The sequence below is a fragment of the Schistocerca cancellata genome, chromosome 2, assembly GCF_023864275.1.
Source record: "Schistocerca cancellata isolate TAMUIC-IGC-003103 chromosome 2, iqSchCanc2.1, whole genome shotgun sequence".
NCBI lineage: Eukaryota > Metazoa > Arthropoda > Insecta > Orthoptera > Acrididae > Schistocerca > Schistocerca cancellata.
The window spans coordinates 277551253-277573803 of NC_064627.1; the positions used below are offsets into that span (position 1 = coordinate 277551253).

Below are 22551 nucleotides of genomic sequence, written 5' to 3' on the forward strand. Positions count from 1 at the left end.
GACTTGTAAGCTGATATTCAAAGTCTTAAAATTGATGTTTGACTATTCAAAGTCTTAAAATTGATGTTTGACTGAAGTCATCTCTCTGATGAATTCTGTCTGAGAATATGTAATGGCCATGTGTATAATTTATCTTCACTTTAGCAACTTCACACAAAATTATATTTTTTTTCATTTCACCTACCACATTTATAAATTCCCATATTTTATGTTTCATCTACAAACATACATAGAAAGCAGTGACTATGTTGCACATTCAACAACAAATTTTTAAAGCCTGAATTGAATGTGGCGATCACCAGTGTGGTAATACGACCTCCTATACGACAGGTGCTGAAAATTCCAGAATCGATAGCTACCCACCCCAGCACCTGTGAAGTGTATAAAATCAATTAATATCCACACAAGATGTGAACTGAAGTGGACACAACACTGGATTCTGTGGGTTATTGCCTCTGGGACCAAATATTCAGCCAATCAGTTTGTCATTATTATAAACTGCTTTCCAGGCGCTGTGATGGTTCTGAATGACACCTCAAATTACACAGGGTGTTCGGAAATTCCCATTACAAACTTCTAATACTTGTAGAGGAGAGTGAGTGCATAATATTTTGAATAGGAACACATGTCCGGAAACTTGACGTTTTTGTGCTACAGCTGTTTGAAAATGTGTTTGCTAGGTAGGTTTGCAACAGGATAGTAATAGTGATGGGTGCTTACGTCAGATCGGCTGATGTTATTTCACATCCTATCCTACCTCACTTTGAGCCTCATTCACGCGTCTGTCAGTGTTGGAGCAACATGGTTGAGTACAAGTTTGCAGAAAACACCGATATGATCTTCCTGAATGGTGAAGCTCACGGCAATGGAAGAGCTGCTCATTGCCTTTATCAACATAGTTGTCAACAACTTCAGACTACATCGCATACCCTTTTCGCCACAATCACGCAGCGGTTTCGAGAAAGGGTATCTTCACCAGCAGCAGGCGTGACTGTGATGTTCCAGGGAGGCCCCACATGCCCGAACTGGAAGAGATGTTAGTGCTTCATGTAATGAGAACCCGTCAACAAGTACATGAGCGGTCTCATTGTCTATTAATGAGTGGAACTGTAAAACAAGTGTTATAGTGGATCAGCCCAGTCGACTACTTGTAAAAATGGTCACATTAGCATCACGTTTTCAAATGGTTGCAGCATGGAAATGGTAAGTTTCTGAATGTGGGTTCCTATTCAAAATATTACGTACTCACTTCCCGCTACAAGTCCTAGAAGTTTCTAACAGGAATTTCCGACCACCCTGTATGCACACTGCCTGACAAAAAAAGTGAAGCGCCCAGAAAGGGAAGAGTGTTGATGGGCTGTGTGACTTAAGTGATTACAAAATTGAGTAAAACATACTTAAAACGTGGCAGTATGAGCCTGCTTATCAGTATGATGTTGCACCTCCTCTGTCCTAGAAACATGCACTGATTCAATTGGAAAGGGTATCAAAGCCTTTGTATCACCTCCTGAGTCAAGCTGGCCCATAACTTGTAATTGGTCCTTGACATCTTGGGATGTAGTTGATGTCTATTGGGACAAGTCTGCAGCTCTTTAGTGGGGACAGGAGTACCTGAGCATCATTGAAACTGTTCATAAGACACATGGCACACGTAGATGAGCATTGTCTTGTTGAAAAGTGACTGTCACCTGAGAAGTAACATGGGATGTACCATTGTGCCATCAGAGTTCCCTCAGTCACTACCAGCTGCCAGCTGTTACCTGAAGTCATGACCAGTGGCTGTCCACACCAGGACATCAGGAGAAGCATCGTTGTGCCTTTCCAAAAAAAGTGGAAGACTGAGACCTACCTGCAGGCTGCTGCCATACTGCTGACAACTGTCGTGCGGGGTTATGAAGAACTGTGATTCACCACTGAACACAATGAGACATCATTCATCTGCAGTCTATGCTTCGCTGTCATGGTACCACTCCAAACATAGGCGTTTGTGTTAATTGCAGCGTATGCATGAAACATTAATTTCTTAGTCTGGCTGCTGTTAGTCCAACCAATGGCGGAGGATAACACAGAGTGTAGTATTGAGTCCATTACTTGTTCTCAGATGGCAGATGTATGTACAAAGGGGTTACAATGTACTTCGTGCACAATATGGCAATCCTACCTTGTAATATCCAGATGTTGCTGACAGGAATTTTGATGACGAGTATGTCTACCCTCACTTTCTGTGCAGTCCAACATTGGCCCATTGTCACATCTGAATTCTCCACAAATCTACATATTGCATGATTTGCCCAGTTGGCTAAATGAAGATCCACAGTGAGGCCGCGTTCTCTAACTCTGCCAGGTGCAGATATCTCTGTCTTGCCTGAGTGCATGGCACCTCCATGTGTTTCACTGTGATCATTCAAATGTCCAACACTGTTCACACCCCTTATATTGCCTACCAGGCCTGGTAACAACACTAATGCACTCTGGTGGTTTTTCTACATGTCACAGAGTATCACAATTCTAATGATCTACATATCTACCAATAGCGTTTGTGTTTAAAGTTACATTGACATCCAACCATGTCTTTGGAGTGCTTCACCTTTTTGTCAGGCAGTTTAGATCTTCTAACTTCCTGAGTAGGGAATTCACGTATAAGAAACAAAAATAAACGTACAGTGAAAATTGAGATTCTCCCGTGCCACAGTGAGTATGGAGTTCATGTTAAGTTTCTGCTGAACTCTCACTTGATATTACATAGGACACGTGAAGTTTCTGCTGAACTCTCGTTTGGTATTGCAGAAGGTGTGTCAGTCAAGCAGCAGTTTTCTCCCCTCTCTCCTCGCCCTCATTGTCAGCAGAATTTAGTAGTTGGTCAGGGGCAGATGCATTATGGGCGGGCGTCAAAAATTAAAAGATGATTGAAATGAACCATGATGTTTACGGGGTGAAAGCAGAAAATAGAAAGAGACTGATGCAGAGTCAAAGTACAAGAAAGATAGGGACATACGGCCTATAGTAGTCTTCTGAATAGCAAATGTTAATTATAAAAGAGTGACATTCACAAGTATCATCATTCAGGCAAATGCAGGAGACAGTCACAACTTCTCACTCACACCTTCTGATATGTTAGTGAAGCAATGCTGAGCTAGGCTGCATCTTAGTATGTGGTCTGTACTGCACTTGGACTTTGGTTCAACAGTTCAGCATTCATGTTCCTGGCTCGAACTACCTGGCATGGAATGTGTGAAGAGTAGTCATAATGTTTTAATATTTCTTTGAAAAATCAAGCTGCAACCATGGAACTTCGTGATGGTTGGGTCCTTTTCTATGTATTCACTCTTCAGTGAGACAAATTTTTGTGTAAATGTGTGGTGTTTGTTTTGTCTGACATGTCCACAAGAATATATACCACTCAGAATCCACAGCTGCATTATATATAAATTGAAGGTGGTGGGGGAGGAAGAGTCTGGGACTGGGACTAGGGACAGGGACAGGGACTTGGTTGAAGTGTGGTTAGGCCAAGAAGCATGCCGAGATAGTCTGTGCACTTGCAATAAACAGTGTGTTCAGGTGGAGCAACGGTTAACACAATTGCCTACTAAGTGGGAGATCCTGGGACTGAATCCCAGTCGAGTACACATTTTCACTCCTCGCTGCTGATTCCACTTAAATTCCCGATGTAACTGACATCAATAGACCCTTCCTTTTCCTTTCTCTCCTGATCACTTTCAGTTTTTAAGTTTCAGACACATTTTTCCCAACGATGGATGCCTTATGCAAACATTTGTTGTAGAAGCCTGCATTTTGGATGTTAAGGAAATGCTTACCGCAGTCTGAAATTCCTGTAGCACAAGAGTGGGGAGTGGAAGAAGTCATTGGGTGTTATGTCAAAAGGAGGCCAGGAGGGGCGGGGGGTGGAGGGGGGGGCGGGTCGAAATTTGGGAAAGAAGCAGCATGTGTGATTGTGCCCCATGGAGAACGAGGTGAAAAGTTGTTATGGAGAAAAAACACCCACTTGGATAGCTTTGTGCAACAACACTTTGTCATGAAAGAGTCCTGTAATATTGTCTGGACTGGAGATTTTGCTTGTGTGATATTTGACCATTTGAGCATAATACTGTAGCAGCACACCATGTCATCCAAAAACACACTTAGCAGCACCTTGTCCAATAATGACTGGCCTTCTTCAGGAGTGGTGAATCCACATTTCCACTGCTTTCTTTGCTGCTTTGTTCAGCACCATTCACCCTTGCTGCTTAGAAGGCTATGGAAGGCATTTGTATTGGCCTGACACTGCTACAACATTTCTGCTGCTGACTCAGTTCAGCAGGCATTTTCAGTGGATATGAGCAGTAATGGATCACAGAGAGTAGCAACTGTTGTCATATTCAAAATGTGAAGGATATTGAAAACTGACTGTTCTCTGATTTTCACTTTTTCTGCTATCACTTCTATTGTGGTACATTGATATTAGTACACTAAGCCTTCTACTTCTCTTGTGATTCTCATTTATCCACATAGAGACGGCCTGCAGTTTCATTCTTCATCATTCAGACTTGTTTGACCACACTGGAAGTGTCTGCAGCACCTAGCCACTGGTGCTTAATTTCCACAAATTCAGTTGAGACTGACAACAGGAGTTGTGCAGTTCTGTTTTATTGAATGCTATTTTGTATAATACAACCTACAACCTCCTGCTCCCCTTATGGGGAAAAAAAAAAAAAAACTGGAGACCATTATCTTGTCACACATCAAATAACAGAGAGACCTCTGTTAGACTCTTGTAGGTGAATGTCAGCTGCTTGAATCTTATAATAGTGATTTGATAGTGCGTTTTATTTGTATACTCGAATTACGAGGGCAGTTCAATAAGTAATGCAACACATTTTTTTTCTCGGCCAATTTTGGTTGAAAAAAACTGGAAATTTCTTGCGGAATATTTTCAAACATTCCCGCTTCGTCTCATATAGTTTCATTGACTTCCGACAGGTGGCAGCGCTGTACGGAGCTGTTAAAGTGGCGTCTGTAACGGATGTGCGTTGCAAACAACGGGCAGTGATCAAGTTTCTTTTGGCGGAAAACCAGGGCATCTCAGATATTCATAGGCGCTTGCAGAATGTCTACGGTGATCTGGCAGTGGACAAAAGCACGGTGAGTCGTTGGGCAAAGCGTGTGTCATCATCGCCGCAAGGTCAAGCACGACTGTCTGATCTCCCGCGTGCGGGCCGGCCGTGTACAGCTGTGACTCCTGCAGTGGCGGAGCATGCGAACACACTCGTTCGAGATGATCGACGGATCACCATCAAACAACTCAGTGCTCAAGTTGACATCTCTGTTGGTAGTGCTGTCACAATTGTTCACCAGTTGAGATATTCAAAGGTTTGTTCCCGCTGGGTCCCTCGTTGTCTAACCGAACACCATAAAGAGCAAAGGAGAACCATCTGTGCGGAATTGCTTGCTCGTCATGTGGCTGAGGGTGACAATTTCTTGTCAAAGATTGTTACAGGCGATGAAACATGGGTTCATCACTTCGAACCTGAAACAAAACGGCAATCAATGGAGTGGCGCCACACCCACTCCCCTACCAAGAAAAAGTTTAAAGCCATACCCTCAGCCGGTAAAGTCATGGATACAGTCTTCTGGGACGCTGAAGGGGTTATTCTGTTCGATGTCCTTCCCCATGGTCAAATGATCATCTCTGAAGTGTATTGTGCTACTCTTCAGAAATTGAAGAAATGACTTCAGCGTGTTCGTAGGCACAAAAATCTGAACGAACTTCTCCTTCTTCATGACAACGCAAGACCTCACACAAGTCTTCGCACCCGAGAGGAGCTCACAAAACTTCAGTGAACTGTTCTTCCTCATGCACCCTACAGCCCCGATCTCGCACCGTCGGATTTCCATATGTTTGGCCCAATGAAGGACGCAATCCGTGGGAGGCACTACGCGGATGATGAAGAAGTTATTGATGCAGTACGACGTTGGCTCCGACATCGACCAGTGGAATGGTACCGTGCAGGCATACAGGCCCTCATTTCAAGGTGGCGTAAGGCTGTAGCATTGAATGGAGATTACGTTGAAAAATAGTGTTGTGTAGCTAAAAGATTGGGGAATAACCTGGTGTATTTCAATGCTGAATAAAACAACCCCTGTTTCAGAAAAAAAAATGGGTTGCATTACTTATTGAACTGCCCTCGTACAACCAATTTTTGATTGACAGACTGCAGTTGCAGGGGACAGTGTTGCTGGTGTGCAGCCAACAATTCTAGGCAAGGCTCTGTGTGCCTACAAAACTGGCTACAATGAGCATTTAGTGTTTGAAAAGATATGCAATTGGCTGGCTGCTGGCTCCTACCATTTTACTTGTTGAAATTCCAATCGCACAGTAATTCTAATTGGAGTATACCTCACATGATTGAATTCTTAATTGAAAGTACATTGAAATCTAATTTTCATTTTCTTACAGGTTCTTCAAGAACCACCTTACACAGGTTGTCAATATTGATGGACATGTTGTTGATAGATTGACACATATTCACAATCTCTGGGACCTTAACACTGAAGAACGTTGGTATTTATACAAACACTGGTGTCGCTGCTTACACTCTACTCTCATGAAGAGGGTGTGGCAGTTACAAGCAGAATACAGACGGCTGTGTATGCGGTATGATGAAATACGTGATTCTGACGATCTTGAATTAATGAGAGAAGCACATGTTATAGGCATGACAACAACTGGTGCTGCACGGAAGCAGCCATTGTTACAGGAACTCAAACCAAGAATAGGTAAGTGAGAAACAAAGATTTTCATCTTTGATGTAATAGTATTGTACTGTTACCTCTGCTTGTTTTCATTGAACTTCAGTCATGTATGTAAAACTAAATAATTTAGGAATAAAGGAGTCCATTCACCAAACAACAGAAATGTTGAGTTGTCAGCTAGCACACAGAAGATAAAGCAAACTTGCTAGCTTTTGGAATATATCCTTACATTTCATCAAATGGGGTTTATGTTGTATGGGGCAGGTAGAAGGAGAAAGAGATGAGACACAGGGAGAGGGGTTAATAATAAGTAAATAATAATAATAATAATAATAATACTTTATTCAGCATTGAATGATTCATTGCATGTGTATAGAAACAGGTTATGATTCTTGATACATAGCACAATAATACATTCTTCTGAATATGTCACTGATTAACAAAATGATTTAATTACAAATAAAATGATACTTAACACTATTTACGTATTTTAAGCACTTCTTACTTTGCATGCAGGTATGGTATTCTTCTAATGTGTAAAATGGATTTTGTGAGAGGAATTTCTTTAGCTGAAATTTAAACTTCATTGTGGGTAGGGTCATACCTTTACTGGGCAGTGCATTGGCTAACTTTAAACCTGTATATTATTGCAGGCCCTTTTCATAGAGAGCTATTCTGTGGCAGTTGATGAAAATTTTTTCTTTATTTCTGGTATTGTATTGATTCAAATTGGAACAAATGTTGGGCTGCAGTCTTTTAACAAGTAATGTGGCTTTTAGAATGTACATGTTTGCTACAGTTAGAACACCACTTTTTGGAAACAAGCCACAGCATGATTCCTCACATTTTGCTCCACACATGATTGTTATAGCCAGTTTTTGAAATAGCAGTAGCTTATTTATATTCACTTTGGTTGTTGCTCCCCAAATTTCTATTCCGTAATTCAGGTGAGAGAAGATTAAAGCATGGTATGCAGTCTTTAGGACAATAGTGTCTTTGCAGGACTTTCTAATCATATTAATTGCAAATATATTCTTAGGTAACTTACATGCTGGAGTGTAAACATGTGTGTTCCATTTTAAATTGCTTTGAATGGTTAAACCAAGGAATTTTACACTAAACTCTGTTTTTACTAATTCATTGCCTATGTATAGTTTAATTTCATCATTAAAACTACTGTTGGTAAACTCCACGAGACATGTTTCACTACTGCTTACATTTAAGTGGCTCTCATTAAAGTACTGAACAGTTTTGTTTGCCACGTTATTATAGTGGTCTCTAGTTCATTAAATGTTCCATTTTTACACACAATGGATGTATTATCTGCATAAAGAACTATTTTGGAACTCTGAGTGCAGTATCTTGTGTCATTTATATAAATCAAAAACAGAAGAGAACCTAGTACTGAGCCCTGGGGCACTCCATATTTTATATTAGTGATTTTAGATTTGTTTAGATTAGATTAGATTAATACTTGTTCCATAGATCATGAATACGACACTTCGTAATGATGTGGAACGTGTCAGGAATGTGAACACCATTTTCAGTTTTAAGCAGTACAAACTGGTTTTGGTTACTAATGTAAGATTTTATTGGATCATGAGCAGTGCCTCTTACACCAATATTCCATAGCTTTACTAATAGGATTGTGGCGTTCACACAATCGAAAGCTTTCTCGAGGTTAAGGTATATACCAACAACATGTTGCTTGTTCCTGGTTCCACTTATTATCTCTTCAATTAACTAAGCAGTTGCTGTGCTTGTTGATTTACATTTTAAGAAACCATTTTGATCTTCAAACATTAAATTGTGCATTTGGAGGAAGTTTATAATTCTGCTGTATATGATGTTAACTATTTTGGAAAAGACAGGAAGTATTGAGTTTGGTCTGTAGTTTTGAATTTTGAGTCTCCTTTTTTAAAGATTGAGGTTACCTGAGCTATTTTTAGTCTGCCTGGGAAGGTGCTTGATTCCACTATATTATTTACTGCCACAGACAGAGGTACAGAAACATTTTGTCTGCACATTTTTAATCCGTTAATACTGAGGTCATCATGCCCTGCGGAACTAGAAGATTTTAGAGAGTTAATGATGTCAACTATTTCTTTGCAATTTGTGGGCACTAGATATATGCTGTGCTCAGATGCATTGGCTTTAGAAATGTACTGCAGGTTATTATGTTTGTCACTGATAGCTTCCCCTATTTAAGAAAAATATTCATTGAATATGTTAGCAATTTCAAGTTGATCTCTTACTACTATTCCATTGTGATCAGTAATAAATACCGTGCAGGATTTGTCTCTGCCTGTTCTAAAACTGTTTATCACTCCCTAGACACCAGTTGTAACACTGTGTGAAACCTGAAGCTTGTTTTCAACGAAGTTCCTGCTGGTCTGTATTAATAAATCTTTATAGTATTCTTGATTAGTTTTGAAGGCCCCCTTAGGTTGAGATTTTGTCTATTATTCAACATTGCACTATGGAATAATTGTAAATTTTTCCTTGCCTTAATGATGTCATTATTTATCCAGATATTTTTGTTTACATTTTAGTGTGTTTAACTTTTCTGGCTAGAACTGGGCATAAAAACAGTTGTATAAATCAGCAGCAAAGCTATCATAGGAAAATTTATCATTCTCAAACCATGATATCATTGCTAACATGCAATTCAGTCTGTTGATGTTATCATTATACACAGTTATTTTGATTACATATAGTTTCTTTTTGGTGACAGAGGGCATCTTATTTGTCTCCAATTGAAGGTGTACTGCATGGTGATCAGAGATGGCTAGTTTTAGAACAGATGCACTGTAGGAAAGATTGGTCATGTTTGTTATTATATTATTCAGAAGTGTTTTGCTGTTTCCAATCTCTCTAGTTGGCTCATGGATAGGCTCATGGATAAGTGGTGTCAGATTGAATTCATCAAGTAGGTAGTGTACCTTTTAGGTGTTGGCATCATTGGTTAATAAATCTATATTTATATCCTCTGTTATTATAGTATTTACATAGTCTTTTAACCCAGAAAATTGACTGGCTACATATAACAGCAACTCAGATAAATTTTTGAAAAATGTGTCCGTACATGCCCCAGGTGGCCTATACACACCGATAAATACTATATTTTCTCTACCCCATTTTAGATTTATTGCAGCAAATTCTGTGATTCCTTCTATTCAGAATGCACTTACATCAATAACACAAATTACTTGCTTTCACAGTGAAGATTGGTATGCCACCCAGACTTGTTTTTCCTACTAACGGCAGAACAAAATTTCATGGAGAGTGGCTGACTAATGCTAATTAGGTCTTCAGTGTACCAATGTTCAGTTAAGACTAAAATATCAGGTTTATCAAGACATGTAATAATACCCAGATCATTGTGCTTGTTTTTAAGACTACTGAAATTCTGGTATATGACATTAAGTCTGAGTTTCTCCTGCTGGACTGTACAGAATGATTTTGGGCTACCAAACTGTCCAGCAGGCTTTACAAGTCCCCAGGCTTGCCTGCAATGGCTGTTTGTGTGGCAGATTCTGATTTGGTGGATTGTGCCATTCCAAGGCAATACACTTATTAGAATGAAAGAATGTAATTATACACTGTATTATGTGTACTGCGCTATTATAAATATAAGCTAAATTGTGTTACACTATAGACGAATCTACTTGTAATGCCCTTTTGAAAAATATTGTGTACAGACATGTGTATGATCCATATGATGTTATGAAAGAATGTAAATATTTTACTGTATATGTGTTGTGTAAGCTAAATTTTCCTGACAATGTTCGAAAACTTTTTGTTATATGGACAGAAAATAAATAAATAAAGAAATAAATAAATATACACCCCTTTGTGGAGAATTTCATATAACTTACTCTACAATTAATTTGCTGACAGTCTTTTTGCCTCTTTTATTCATGAGCTTACCATGAGTTGTGTGCAGGTCTCAGTCTAGGTTGCTCACATTTATCAGGGACATATTGTGAAATTTATTACATATTGTTACAAGTTCAGGATGGATTGTTCCACTACATCAAGTGTCTGTAGAATAGTAACAATAATTACTTTAGTGTTAATCAACTTACCGAGTGCAACTGCCATGTGCATGATGGCGTCATTTTCTTGATTTTTTGCTACACCATTTGTACCTCCCAAGATTACTTGTGACTGATGAAAAAGACTCACTGTTTGGCACACATGGCTTCATCAGAGCAGAAAGAGGTGCTCCAAGTTGAATGTGAGCCACAGCTGTAAAGTTGTCCTGGATACTCACAATGTTTTGCACTATTCCACGACTGCTACTGTCTCCATATATTAGACTCTGTTCCTTCTTGTGTTTCTGATTTTCCTCGCTTCTTCTATTGTTCTCTTGAGCCGGTTTCTTCCATACACTTTCATGGATTTCACTGTTATTATCTTGGACAGTTTGTTTACATTTTCTCATGCAAACTTAATTTACACTTTTCTCACATGACATCTTGAATGCCGAGGGTCAAGACAATCAGATGGATGAAATATTCCTTGTGTTTCAAAAAGTATTTGACTCAGTACCATACAAACTTTATTGGTGAGTGTGTAATCATGTGTGTTTCCTAGTAATTTTTGTGAATGTGTGCAGCATGTCTTCTTAGGGAGGATACAGCATATTGTTTTGTATGGGTTTATCAACAGAAGTAAAGGTAACTTTGAGTGTGCCCTAGGAAGTGTGTTGGGCCCTTATTGTATATATTGTACATTAGGGTGTAATGATGCAGTACATTTTTTACAGATGATTTAGTTATCTGTAATGCAGTACTGCCTGAGAAAAGCAGAAAAAAATATTCAGCAATGTAAAGGATAGTTGTTACTCACCATATAGAAGAGATGGTGAGTTGCAGATAGGCACAATGAAAGGACTGTCAGAAAGTGATCTTTCATTCTCTAAGACCTTTGTTGGAAACACAAACACACACACACACACACACACACACACACACACACACACCTCTGCCTTATCTTTCCAGTCACCCACCACCACCTCCTAAATACCCACCATTTGGCCACAGAGGAGCATTCCACTTGTGACTCAGTACCACCCAGGACTGGAACAGTGGAATTACATATGTAATTCAAAAGCTCACTTTCCAACAGTCTTTTTCTTGTGCCTGTCTGCGACTCAACATCTCCGCTATACACTGAGTAGCAACTATCCTTTTCATAATATTGCTGCATTCCATTCTGGTTTTCCATTGTTTGAGCAAAAACATTCAGTCAGATCTTAATTAAGATTTCAAAGTGGTGCAAAGAGTGGAAGTTTACCTTAAATATTCAGAAATGTAAAACTGTACCCTTCACAAAATGAAACAGTGTTGTATCGTATGACCGCAATATCTGAGTCACAATTAGAATTACTCAAATAATATAAACAATTGTAATAATTATATCTAAAAACAAAGATGATGTAACTTACCAAAAGAAAGCGTTGGCCCTATGATAGACACACAAACACACACACAAAATTCAAGCTTTCGCAACCAACGGTTGTTTCGTCAGGAAAGAGGGAAGGAGAGGGAAAGACGAAAGGATGTGGGTTTTAAGGGAGAGGGTAAGGAGTCATTACAATCCCGGGAGTGGAAAGACTTTCCTTAGGAGGAAAAAAGGACAGGTATACAATCGCTCGCGCGCGCGCACACACACACACACACACACACACACACACACACACACACATCCATCCGCACATATACAGACATGGGTGGTACTGAAAATGTCTGCTTGTTTTATCCCGCCTACATATACTCAATAATACGTAACCCACTTCCAAACCATAACCAAAAATGTCTGCTTATGTCTGTATATGTGCGGATGGATATGTGTGTGTGTGTCTGTGTGTGTGTGCGTGTGTGTGTGTGTGTGTGTGTGTATACCTGTCCTTTTTTCCCCCTAAGGTAAGTCTTTCCGCTCCTGGGATTGGAATGACTCCTTACCCTCTCCCTTAAAACCCACATCCTTTTGTCTTTCCCTCTCCTTCACTCTTTCCTGATGAAGCAACCGTTGGTTACGAAAGCTTGAATTTTGTGTGTGTGTTTGTGTTTGTTTGTGTGTCTATCAACATGCCAACACTTTCGTTTGGTAAGTTACATCATCTTTGTTTTTAGATATGTTTTTCCCATGTGGAATGTTTCCCTCTATTATATTCATATCATCAATTGTAATAATTTGTAGAGATATTAAATGGAATGGGCACATTGGCTTGATTTGTAGGTAAAGCAGATAGTAAGATCTTGAATCATTGGTAGGATAGTAGTAAAATGCAGTGAGTCTGCAAAGGAGACTACTAATGAAAAACTAACACACCTGTTGTAGAATGTTGCTGAACTTTCTGAGACCCATACCAGATACAACTAAAAGGGTATATGAATGTGTATAAAAAACAGCAATATGAATGGTTGCAGAGTCACCTGAATCATGGGAGAATGTCATGGAAATACTAGTGAAGCATGCTATCTCAACTTGCACTTTTATCACATGACATCCTGAATCAATGCAGTCAGATGATGAAATGTTTCTTGCCTTTCAAAAATCATTTGACTGAGTATCGCACCAACATTTATCTATGGCCTGGCAGATGCTTCAAGTTAAACAGCAACAATCCCACGAATGCCTACCAGTAAGTAAGGAATCTAGGAATGTACTACAGCCCCCTTTATATTTCTCCTGTAGGAACTAAAATGACACGGGTTGACTAATTATGGCATGCACAAAGGCATTTAAGCAGGTATTCGTCTGAAGCGTCACACACAAATGGAGTGGGAAGAATCTGTAACGTATGCTACCTTAAGAAGTACCCTGTGGTATACAACTCATTTTGGTTTAGAGTATGGCTGCAGATGTGGATATTTTTGATATGATATATTGAAAAGAATTAACTTTCTTTACTGTAGGTTTGAGCTCTTTCTGAAGAGTTCTGCCATAGAATAGTAAAATTCGTGTGTGAATGATGATAATTTTTTCCCAAAATTAAAATTAAAGCTATATCAGTAACCATTGCAGTATACTCATTTTATAGAGGGAAATTTTTGAAACAGAGGGGAGAAAATCAATAAATTACTGATGAAGGAAAGAGAATGTGTCAATGAGTATTGGGTTGCAGGAAATATACACGGGATATGCAAAATAATGTAAACAGTGGTAGTAATGGGATGGTTGTGTTTGATGGTCAACAATGCAGGTAAGGCACATGTCGCACTGGACTGTGTGTATTCAGTACGGACTAGACATCAGTGCAGGTTGTATACGAGTAGTACACATTTCGTATTTGCATTCAGAGGCAGAGGTCAGTGTGCAATAAAAAACATATCAGAGTTACAAAGAGGGCAGCTTGTGGGGGCCCGATTAGCTGGAGCATCAGTAACTAAGACAGCCAACTTATTGAATGTTTCAGGAGCAACTGTTTCAACAGTCATGACAGCCTACACAAAACATGGAAAGACATCATCGTGTAACAGTGGGTGCAAATCAAAACTAAATGAGAGAGATTGTCATACGCTAATGTGAATTGAGTTGAAACAACACAAAACCAAGGCAGTTAAAGTGACTACAGGTCTCAATAACCATCCTCGAGACCCGTATCTATCAACACTGTCTGTCGAGGACTCCATAAAGCGAATATTCATGGACAGGCTGCTATACGGAAACCATTAGGGGTGACAACCAATGCAAAGAAGAGTCAGGAGCATAAATCCTAGGCGGGTGATCATCGGAAACATGCCATATGGTCTGAGTCAGTGTTTTCGTTATTTCCAACATAGGGTTGGTTTACTTATGGAGAATGCCAAAAGGAGCCTACAATGGTTAAGCATGGAGGTGGAAGTGTGATGGTGTGGGCAACCATATTACAGTATTTTTGCTGGCCCCATCATTACTCTTGAGGTTGTGTTAAAGCCAATGATTATTACGTTTTTCATGATCAGGCGCACATGTGATTCAAATGTTGTTCCCCATCAATGATACCATATTTCAGGACAATAATGCACCCATTCAGACAGCCAGGACAGTATAATCGTGGTGTGAGGAGCACGCAACTCAATTTCAGACAGCCAGGACCAGGACAGTACAAGTGTGGTGTGAGGAGCATGCAACTATACTGCAGCGTCTTCACTGGTCAGTACATTCCCCGGACTTGGACATTATCAAACCCTTGTGGGAGGTATTGGAGCACAGACTCTGGAGCAGATTTCCACCTCCCTCGTAACTACACGAGTTAGAAGAGGTTCTGATCAAAGAGTGGCATCACATTCCACTGGAGACGATACAATCGTTGTATGCCAATATTCCAAGAAGAATCACAGCTGTATTGTGGGCAAATGGGGGTCCAACCCCCAAGTAAGTACGAGTGTTCACATTGTTTTGCCTATCCTCTGTATAAAGCCATATGAAGTACTAGCTAAGGTACTCAGCTTCACTCAGGGAGTTGATATGAGAGTATGTTATAGTTGTAATAAAAGGATAAACTTTAAAGTATAAGAAATAACAAATTTTATTGAAAACATATTTTAATGGTTTACAACACTTGTTTATAAACAACATTTTTCATTTTGTTATCCAGGGTGTATATGCACAAATTTTTCAAAATTCCTACTCGAGAGCAAACTAGTTGACTGTGAGAGAAGCACGAATCTTTGAGGTTGATGCCACAGTATTTTAAAGTTTGTCCTTGCACTTTGTTAACTTTAAAACTGTAGGATAATTTGATTGGAGATTGCAGACTTTTAAATTGGAGTGGCAATTCAGTAGATATGAGTGGTATTATGGGGATAAATAGTGTGTGTCCTTTGTAATTTCCAGTCATAAGTTTGGCTTCGATGATGTTATTCGATAGTTGTTTGAAATTATCCTTGTTGTTCCATTACATAGTTTTCAGGAATTGAGATTTCTGAGTAGTATGATCAGAGATCCAGTTTTAAGTCAGAGTCAGTGTAATGGCATTCCTGGTACTTGCAAAGAGTTTAGAAATTCTGTAGGAAAGTTCACACTTTCTTCGGTGTTTACTATTGTGTTGATTGATTTGTATATTATCTCCTCACTGGGGATTTTCTTTTGAATAGTAAAGTTGATATTGTCAACAATGTTATTTTTAATTGCCAAAATTGTCGTTTCAAATAGGCAGTCTGAGTTCATAAAGTTATGGACAATGTTTGGATAAATTTGGTCGATGACTTCGTTTTCAGCAGTGGCTATGTTGCAGAAATCACTTTTGAGTTTAATGAGGCCAGTCATCTGGTCAGTAGGATATGTGCCTTTTCTTAAGTGTGCATTGATCTTGTCTGCTGGTGTTGACTTGGTGATACAGGTAACTGAAAGTGTGTCAAAAATCACCTGAGATTTTGGGTGGATCTCTACCCATCACTTCAGAGTTTCCTTGCAAGTCTTCTGTCCATGGCTTCAAGTGATTTTTTTGTATGCCATTGTGCATTTTTCTCAGATGATAATTTTAGCTTGCCTTTGAAGTTCACCTTGTCCAGAACCTCTTGAGTTGTTACATACCGGGAATTATTCTTCGGCTATATTCACCGGTAGTTGTAGGGCGGAATGGGTAGTTCGTCCTCCTTCCATAAGTGTGGCTGCAATGCTGGATGATGCCAGTGCAAGTGTGATGTGTTGTTTAGCATGTATTTCCATCAGCAACAGATTTATTAGAATTGTTTTCCAGGTGCCACCTGGTGCATCCAAGTAAATAATTCCTCCAGTAATGTTGTCAATCCAGTCAGTGATACCATTATAAATTACCTTTTGATTGCCATTGAGGAGCGTTTTTGTGAGAAATGAAGTAAAGTAGTTCCTTGAAGATGTGGTTTTTTTCCTGTATAATTTTGAAGTCTAGCACACTGATACAATCTTTTTGTGGTGCTTGCATCCCAAATTGTCTGGTTGTTTATTGCTAAACGTTTATCTTCTAGACTAATGAGTGTTTCATTGAAGATGTCATCGTTGAGTTCGATGGTCAGTTGAGGATAAGCTTGTCAGATTTGGTACCGTGTCATCACTTATACTCTCTTGGAAAGAGTCCCATAGCTGTTTTGGATTTGATGGGTTACATCTTGTTCGAATTTTGGCAAATAAGTCTCATTTGTTCAGCTGAAGCTGTGAGTGAGACTTCTTCCAGTGTTAATTCCCAGTGGTTCTTATTTTCCAGTAGCCCTAAGTGTTGGCATGCTTCTCTGTATGTTTCTCATAGGTAACCATCAACAGTCTTGAGATCTTTGAAATTTGTTGATCCCCGTATTTCGTGTAGCAATTTCTGGAGATAGAAACATTTGGCGTTTTTCCTATGTATGGTGTATAATCGACCTAGTGTGCCAGCATTCACAATTCCTGGCTGATCGTTTACTGGAATACCTTGTTTTTGTTGTTGAAAGATTTTTCTTGTTGTGTTACACATATAAAAGGTTGGTACATCGACATATAATAATGTTTTAGTGAATAGATCTGTTTGACAGAGTTGGTAAAAAGCTGTTAATATTATGTTCTGAGATGATTTGCATGCAATTTTTCTGGCTTTGTCTTTTTGTGAAGTAAACTCTCTGTCCATTTTCCAAATATACTGCTAGATGTTGAACTTTTGGTTTGTGTTCATGAATTGCAGTATTCTACATGTTGGGACATTTTGGAAATTAGTATGTTATATAATACTACCCATTGATTATGTATTTCAAATTAATGGTCTGTCTGGTCTGTGGTAGCCATATGAAATTGTGAGAGTGAGGCATTCCTCATTTTTTGACGTTCGATCGTGTACATCCAGCATCTAACAGTTCCAAAGATGTGGTATTTTGTGCTCATTTGTTTTTGTTGGAAAATTCAGGCTATTATGTCATGTCGGTGCTTGGGTGCTTGTACATATTCTGCCCATGATAAGTTGCATGTGAATGTTATGAAGAGGTCAGGTCATCCATATTTTCTTATGTAGGTCATAGTATCTTGAGTGTATTGGTGCATGTCTCTGACTTCCTGTATATGATGATGGTAAGATTACTGTTGCTCCAATGTCGTCCATGTTTCCGTCATTTATGATTGCATATCAAAGGTGGATGTAATCTTCTGTATGTAGTTTCTTCTTATTCTGTCTTATGTAAAGCATCCATTCCACTTCCATTTTTGCATACATATCTATGAGGAATTGTTGGAATAAGGGGCTACTGTTGAGAATGTATTCGTATGTTTTGTTGTCTTTGATCATTAAGTGTTAAGCTTAGGACTTCATGGAAGTGACATTTTTGTTCATTTCTACACCTGTTTCAGGTCGGGATTGTTTCACATTAAAATGTTATCCAGCCTCTCCGTGCAGAAATATTAATGGAAATTGGAGGGCATCATATGAACTGTGTGTCTCTGCAGTGCGTTGTAGTCCTTCTCTTCTTTGTTTTACAGTTATGTCATGGCTTGTGTTTTCATTGTCCACTTTGTCTAACTGAGGTGCATTAAATCAATGTTAGTGTTCTCCAGGTGGTCTTTCGTCAGTTCAAATTAACTTTATAGTCTTCAGAAATCATTTGGTCTAATGCTGTTTTGAATAAATGAATCAGTTGATTGTATTTGTGTAAGATCCTCTGTACGTATTGGACTGCTTCTCGTCTCAGTCCACTGATATTTGTTCATCATTGATCAATTTCTGTTTCTTCATTTCCAATGGAATATATGTGCAGAAATTTATAGCCTTCGTTGATCCATGTTGTGATAGATTTTTCCTTGGAAGGAAAAAAAAAAAAAAAAAAAGAAATCAATTTCATCTCTGTTAGTGTTGATCAAAGTGAAACCAAAAGAAATCATTGGGAAACAGATGTTTTACACTTTTATATTTTGAAGAAAGTGTTTTGATTCTGGAGTTTCCCCAGTCATGTAATATAAAAATTCCTGTGGAGATGCTTCCAGTGATGTTAATCAAATTTTTCCATTGATGCAACAGATTCCTGGTGTTTCTCTATTGAATTGGCAGATGTTATCCATTTTTCCAAATACGGCATGTTTGTGTTTGTTATAGTCTTTTGTTGAGTTGTAGTGGAATGCTTCATTTGTGAGGTTTTACTGTTTGTCCTCGTCTGCGCTTCTCATATAGCGGTATTTTCATGGCTGGCTTGAGTTGCAGTCTTTTATTATAATATTGTGTATCCGTTCTTGATTCTTCAGTACATTCATTTTGTCATTCTTCAGTTTCTCTGCTTCTCACAGTGCTGATTGTCGTTCGTTGGGAACTTAAATGTGCTTTTTTTTTCAGAATTGGCAAGATATCCTCCTTTTATGGTCAGGCATTATCTAAAATGTAAATCAAATCAACTTTATATTATAACAAACACACTAAGCACACTCTACACACTTTTCACACTTTATTTTCGATTGATATTCACGCGCTGTATCACTTCGACTACTCACACTTCACTGTTTGTTTTCATGGACTCACTGCAACACTTTTTTGTTTCCTTCCCTTCATCACTGATAAGAAAGTGGTGTTAGAACCCATGAAAAGTCTTGCTTTATGTACCCGCTACCAATGGTTAGCCACACCAGTGGCAAATTCAAGAATACACCAAAAAGGCTTCGAATGGTCCACAATGTTCCAGAACTTTCCGCACCATTTGATTGTGTTCTGGAATGATCCACAATGAACTGGGACGTTCTGGGATATTCATGAACATTGTGGAATCTTCCTGAATGTTCCAGACTATTCCTGGAAATTTCAGAACATCTCGGATCATTGTGGAATGTTCCAGAATGTTGTGGAATGCTCTCGAATGTTCTGGAATGTTCTCAAATGTTCTCGAATACTTTCAAATATTCTGGAATGTTCTCAGATACTCTCGAATGTTCTGGAATGTTCTAGAAATTTCTAGAGAGCAGAACTTCCCAACCTTTATATCTTCAAAAGCACGCACTTCAAGTTGAACACGAGAACCTTTTTCATGGATAGGGGTAGAAGGCTTAGAAGGCTACCACACCATATAACTCTCCTGATCGTACCAGGACTCGTTTCTTAGTTTTAGCAGCATGCACATTGTACCCTTACTTTTATAATGTGCATTGATTGATAGTAAGCATTCAATTTAGAAATCTGAAGATTTAAACAAGGTGGAGTGGAAAGCAGCTGTTCATGGAGTGTGTAGATTTATTCATTATAATTTTCCGTAAATCACCTCATGAAAGAAATTCATATTGCCAACACATGTAATTCCATAAACACTTAAAAGACTCATTGTCATGTCAGCACTGATAGGATTCAAGTTGATCATAATGGTTGAAGCAGAAACAAAGGCTTGTGAAGATGAAGTTACTTAAATCTATATCCATAAGAACTGTCAGCCTTGTCTGGAAGTGCAGCTTGGTACATTTCAGTTTTTCCTTCACCTCTTCCTCTCCTTCACCTCTTCCTCTTGTATTCACACCATTGTTTCTTAAAATCATGCTTGTTTGATCACCAAAAAATCCATTTCTCATTATCACAAAGCAATCTTTAAACCATTTAATTTGGAAAACAGTAAGGTGTTTTGAGCTCTGCAGGTACATAGTGATGCTATTTATTTCAGTGTTATATTTGTTAACAAACATGGGCTCTACAGGACCCGGATTTCTTTCATTGTTTACAAGTGAATTTACATATGCAGTGCTTACACTTCATAGCTCCTGTATTTCATCACTGTGGGAGAATTCCATCATCTATTCAAATTAATTAGCCATGTAAACGGCTCTGAAAGATGGTACGGGAATAGTACACTACTGACCATTAAAATTGCTGCACCAAGAAGAAGTGCAGATGATAAAACGGGTATTCATTGGACAAATATATTATACTAGAACTGACATGTGATTACATTTTCACACAATTTGGGTGTATAGATCCTGAGAAATCAGTACCGAGGACAACCACCTCTGGCTGTAATAACAGCCTTGATACGCCTGGGCAGTGAGTCAAACAGAGCTTGGATGGCATGTACAAGTACAGCTGCCCATGCAGCTTCAACATGATACCACAGTTCATCAAGAGTAGTGACTGGCGTATTGTGACGAGCCAGTTGCTCGGCCACTATTGACCAGGACCAGGTGTTTTCAATTGGTGAGAGATCTGGAGAATGTGTCGGCCAGGGCAGCAGTCGAACATTTTCTGTATCCAGAAATACCCGTACAGGACCTGCAACATGCGGTTGTGCATTATCCTGCTGAAATGTAGGGTTTCGCAGGGGTCGAATGAAGGGTAGAGCCACGGGTCGTAACACATCTGAAATGTAACGTTCACTGTTCAAAGTGCCATCAATGCGAACAAGAGGTGACCAAGACGTGTAACCAATGGCACCCTATACCATCACGTCAGGTGATACGCCAGTATGGCGATGATGAATACGCGCTTCCAATGTGCGTTCACCGCGATGTTGCCAAACACGGAATCGACCATCATGATGTTGTAAACAGAACCTGGATTCATCTGAAAAAATGATGTTTTGCCATTCGTGCACCCAGGTTCATCGTTGAGTACACCATTGCAGGCACTCCTGTCTGTGATGCAGCATCAAGGGTAACCGTAGCCATGGTCTCCGAGTTGATAGTCCATGCTGCTGCAAACTTCGTTGAACTGTTAGTGCAGATGGTTGTTGTCTTGCAAATGTTCCCATCTGTTGACTCAGGGATCGAGGCGTGGCTGCACGATCCATTACAGCCATGCAGATAAGATGCCTGTCATCTCGACTGCTAGTGATACAAGGCCATTGGGATCCAGCATGGTGTTCCGTATTACCCTCCTGAACCCACCGATTCCATATTCTGCTAACAGTCATTGGATCTCGACCAATGCGGGCAGCAATGTCGCGATACAATAAACCACAATCGCGATAGCCTACAATCCGACCTTTATCAAAGTCGGAAACGTGATGGTACGCATTTCTCCTCCTTACACGAGGCATCACAACAATATTTCACCAGGCAACGCCGGTCAACTGCTGTTTGTGTATGAGAAATCGGTTGGAAACTTTCCTCAAGTCAGCAGGTTGTAGGTGTCACCACTGGTGCCAACCTTGTGTGAATGCTCTGAAAAGCTAATCATTTGCATATCACAGCATCTTCCTTAACGGGTTAAATTTCACTTCTGTAGTACGTCATCTTTGTGGTGTAGCATTTCTAATGGCCAGTAGTGTAAAAACCTATTGCTCTTTCCTGCTTTCATCCAAAAGCTGCAAAACTTCCTTCAGTATTACACACGCTGATGAAGGTCAATTTGTAACAGTGGCTGAAACACTGGTTCAACACTTTACAGTGTGACTGCAACCCAGAAGAATTTTAGGGAATCTGAGTTCAGCTGTGGAAGCCTATGAATTTAGTGTTGCTTTCTTCTTCTGGTGTTCAGAAGGCACTCTAAATTACTTATTACATTGTTTCAGATTCAAAAGTTCCTTCCAAAATACATTTTCATCTAGATTAGACTTGTGTATCCAATACTGAACGTAGCAAAGTGATCGTCTCTGAATGCTTTTAAGTAGTTGGATCTTTTGGCACATATATTTACCTTTATTGTCATTATTTTTATTTTATGACCTTGATTGGACCACTCTAGTCAGTTATTGCAAAGGTTTTTACAGGTTGTTGTTGTTCACTGATACAATACAGTTCAATAATAATTCAATAAGACAATTCAATAGTGCGGTGGCTGTGCAGGGATTATTATAATTTATTATTATAGGAATGGTGTTTTGCTCTTCTGTTTATCAAATGCTTCTTCATTCTTTCAGATATTTTCTTTCTTTCGTCATCTGAGATCATTCTTCCTGTAGCCCATTTGTT

General features: G+C 39.2%; 1 protein-coding gene across 1 annotated transcript in view; it reads left to right on the top strand.

Annotated features, from left to right (window-relative positions):
- LOC126161613 (NFX1-type zinc finger-containing protein 1-like) overlaps positions 1–22551 on the top strand; it is a 392892-nt gene that overhangs the window by 69180 nt on the left and 301161 nt on the right. Inside the window, exon 3 of the mRNA XM_049917568.1 lies at positions 6455–6774. Coding sequence (XP_049773525.1) covers positions 6455–6774 — 320 coding nt within the window. The remainder of the gene's footprint in view (positions 1–6454; positions 6775–22551) is intronic.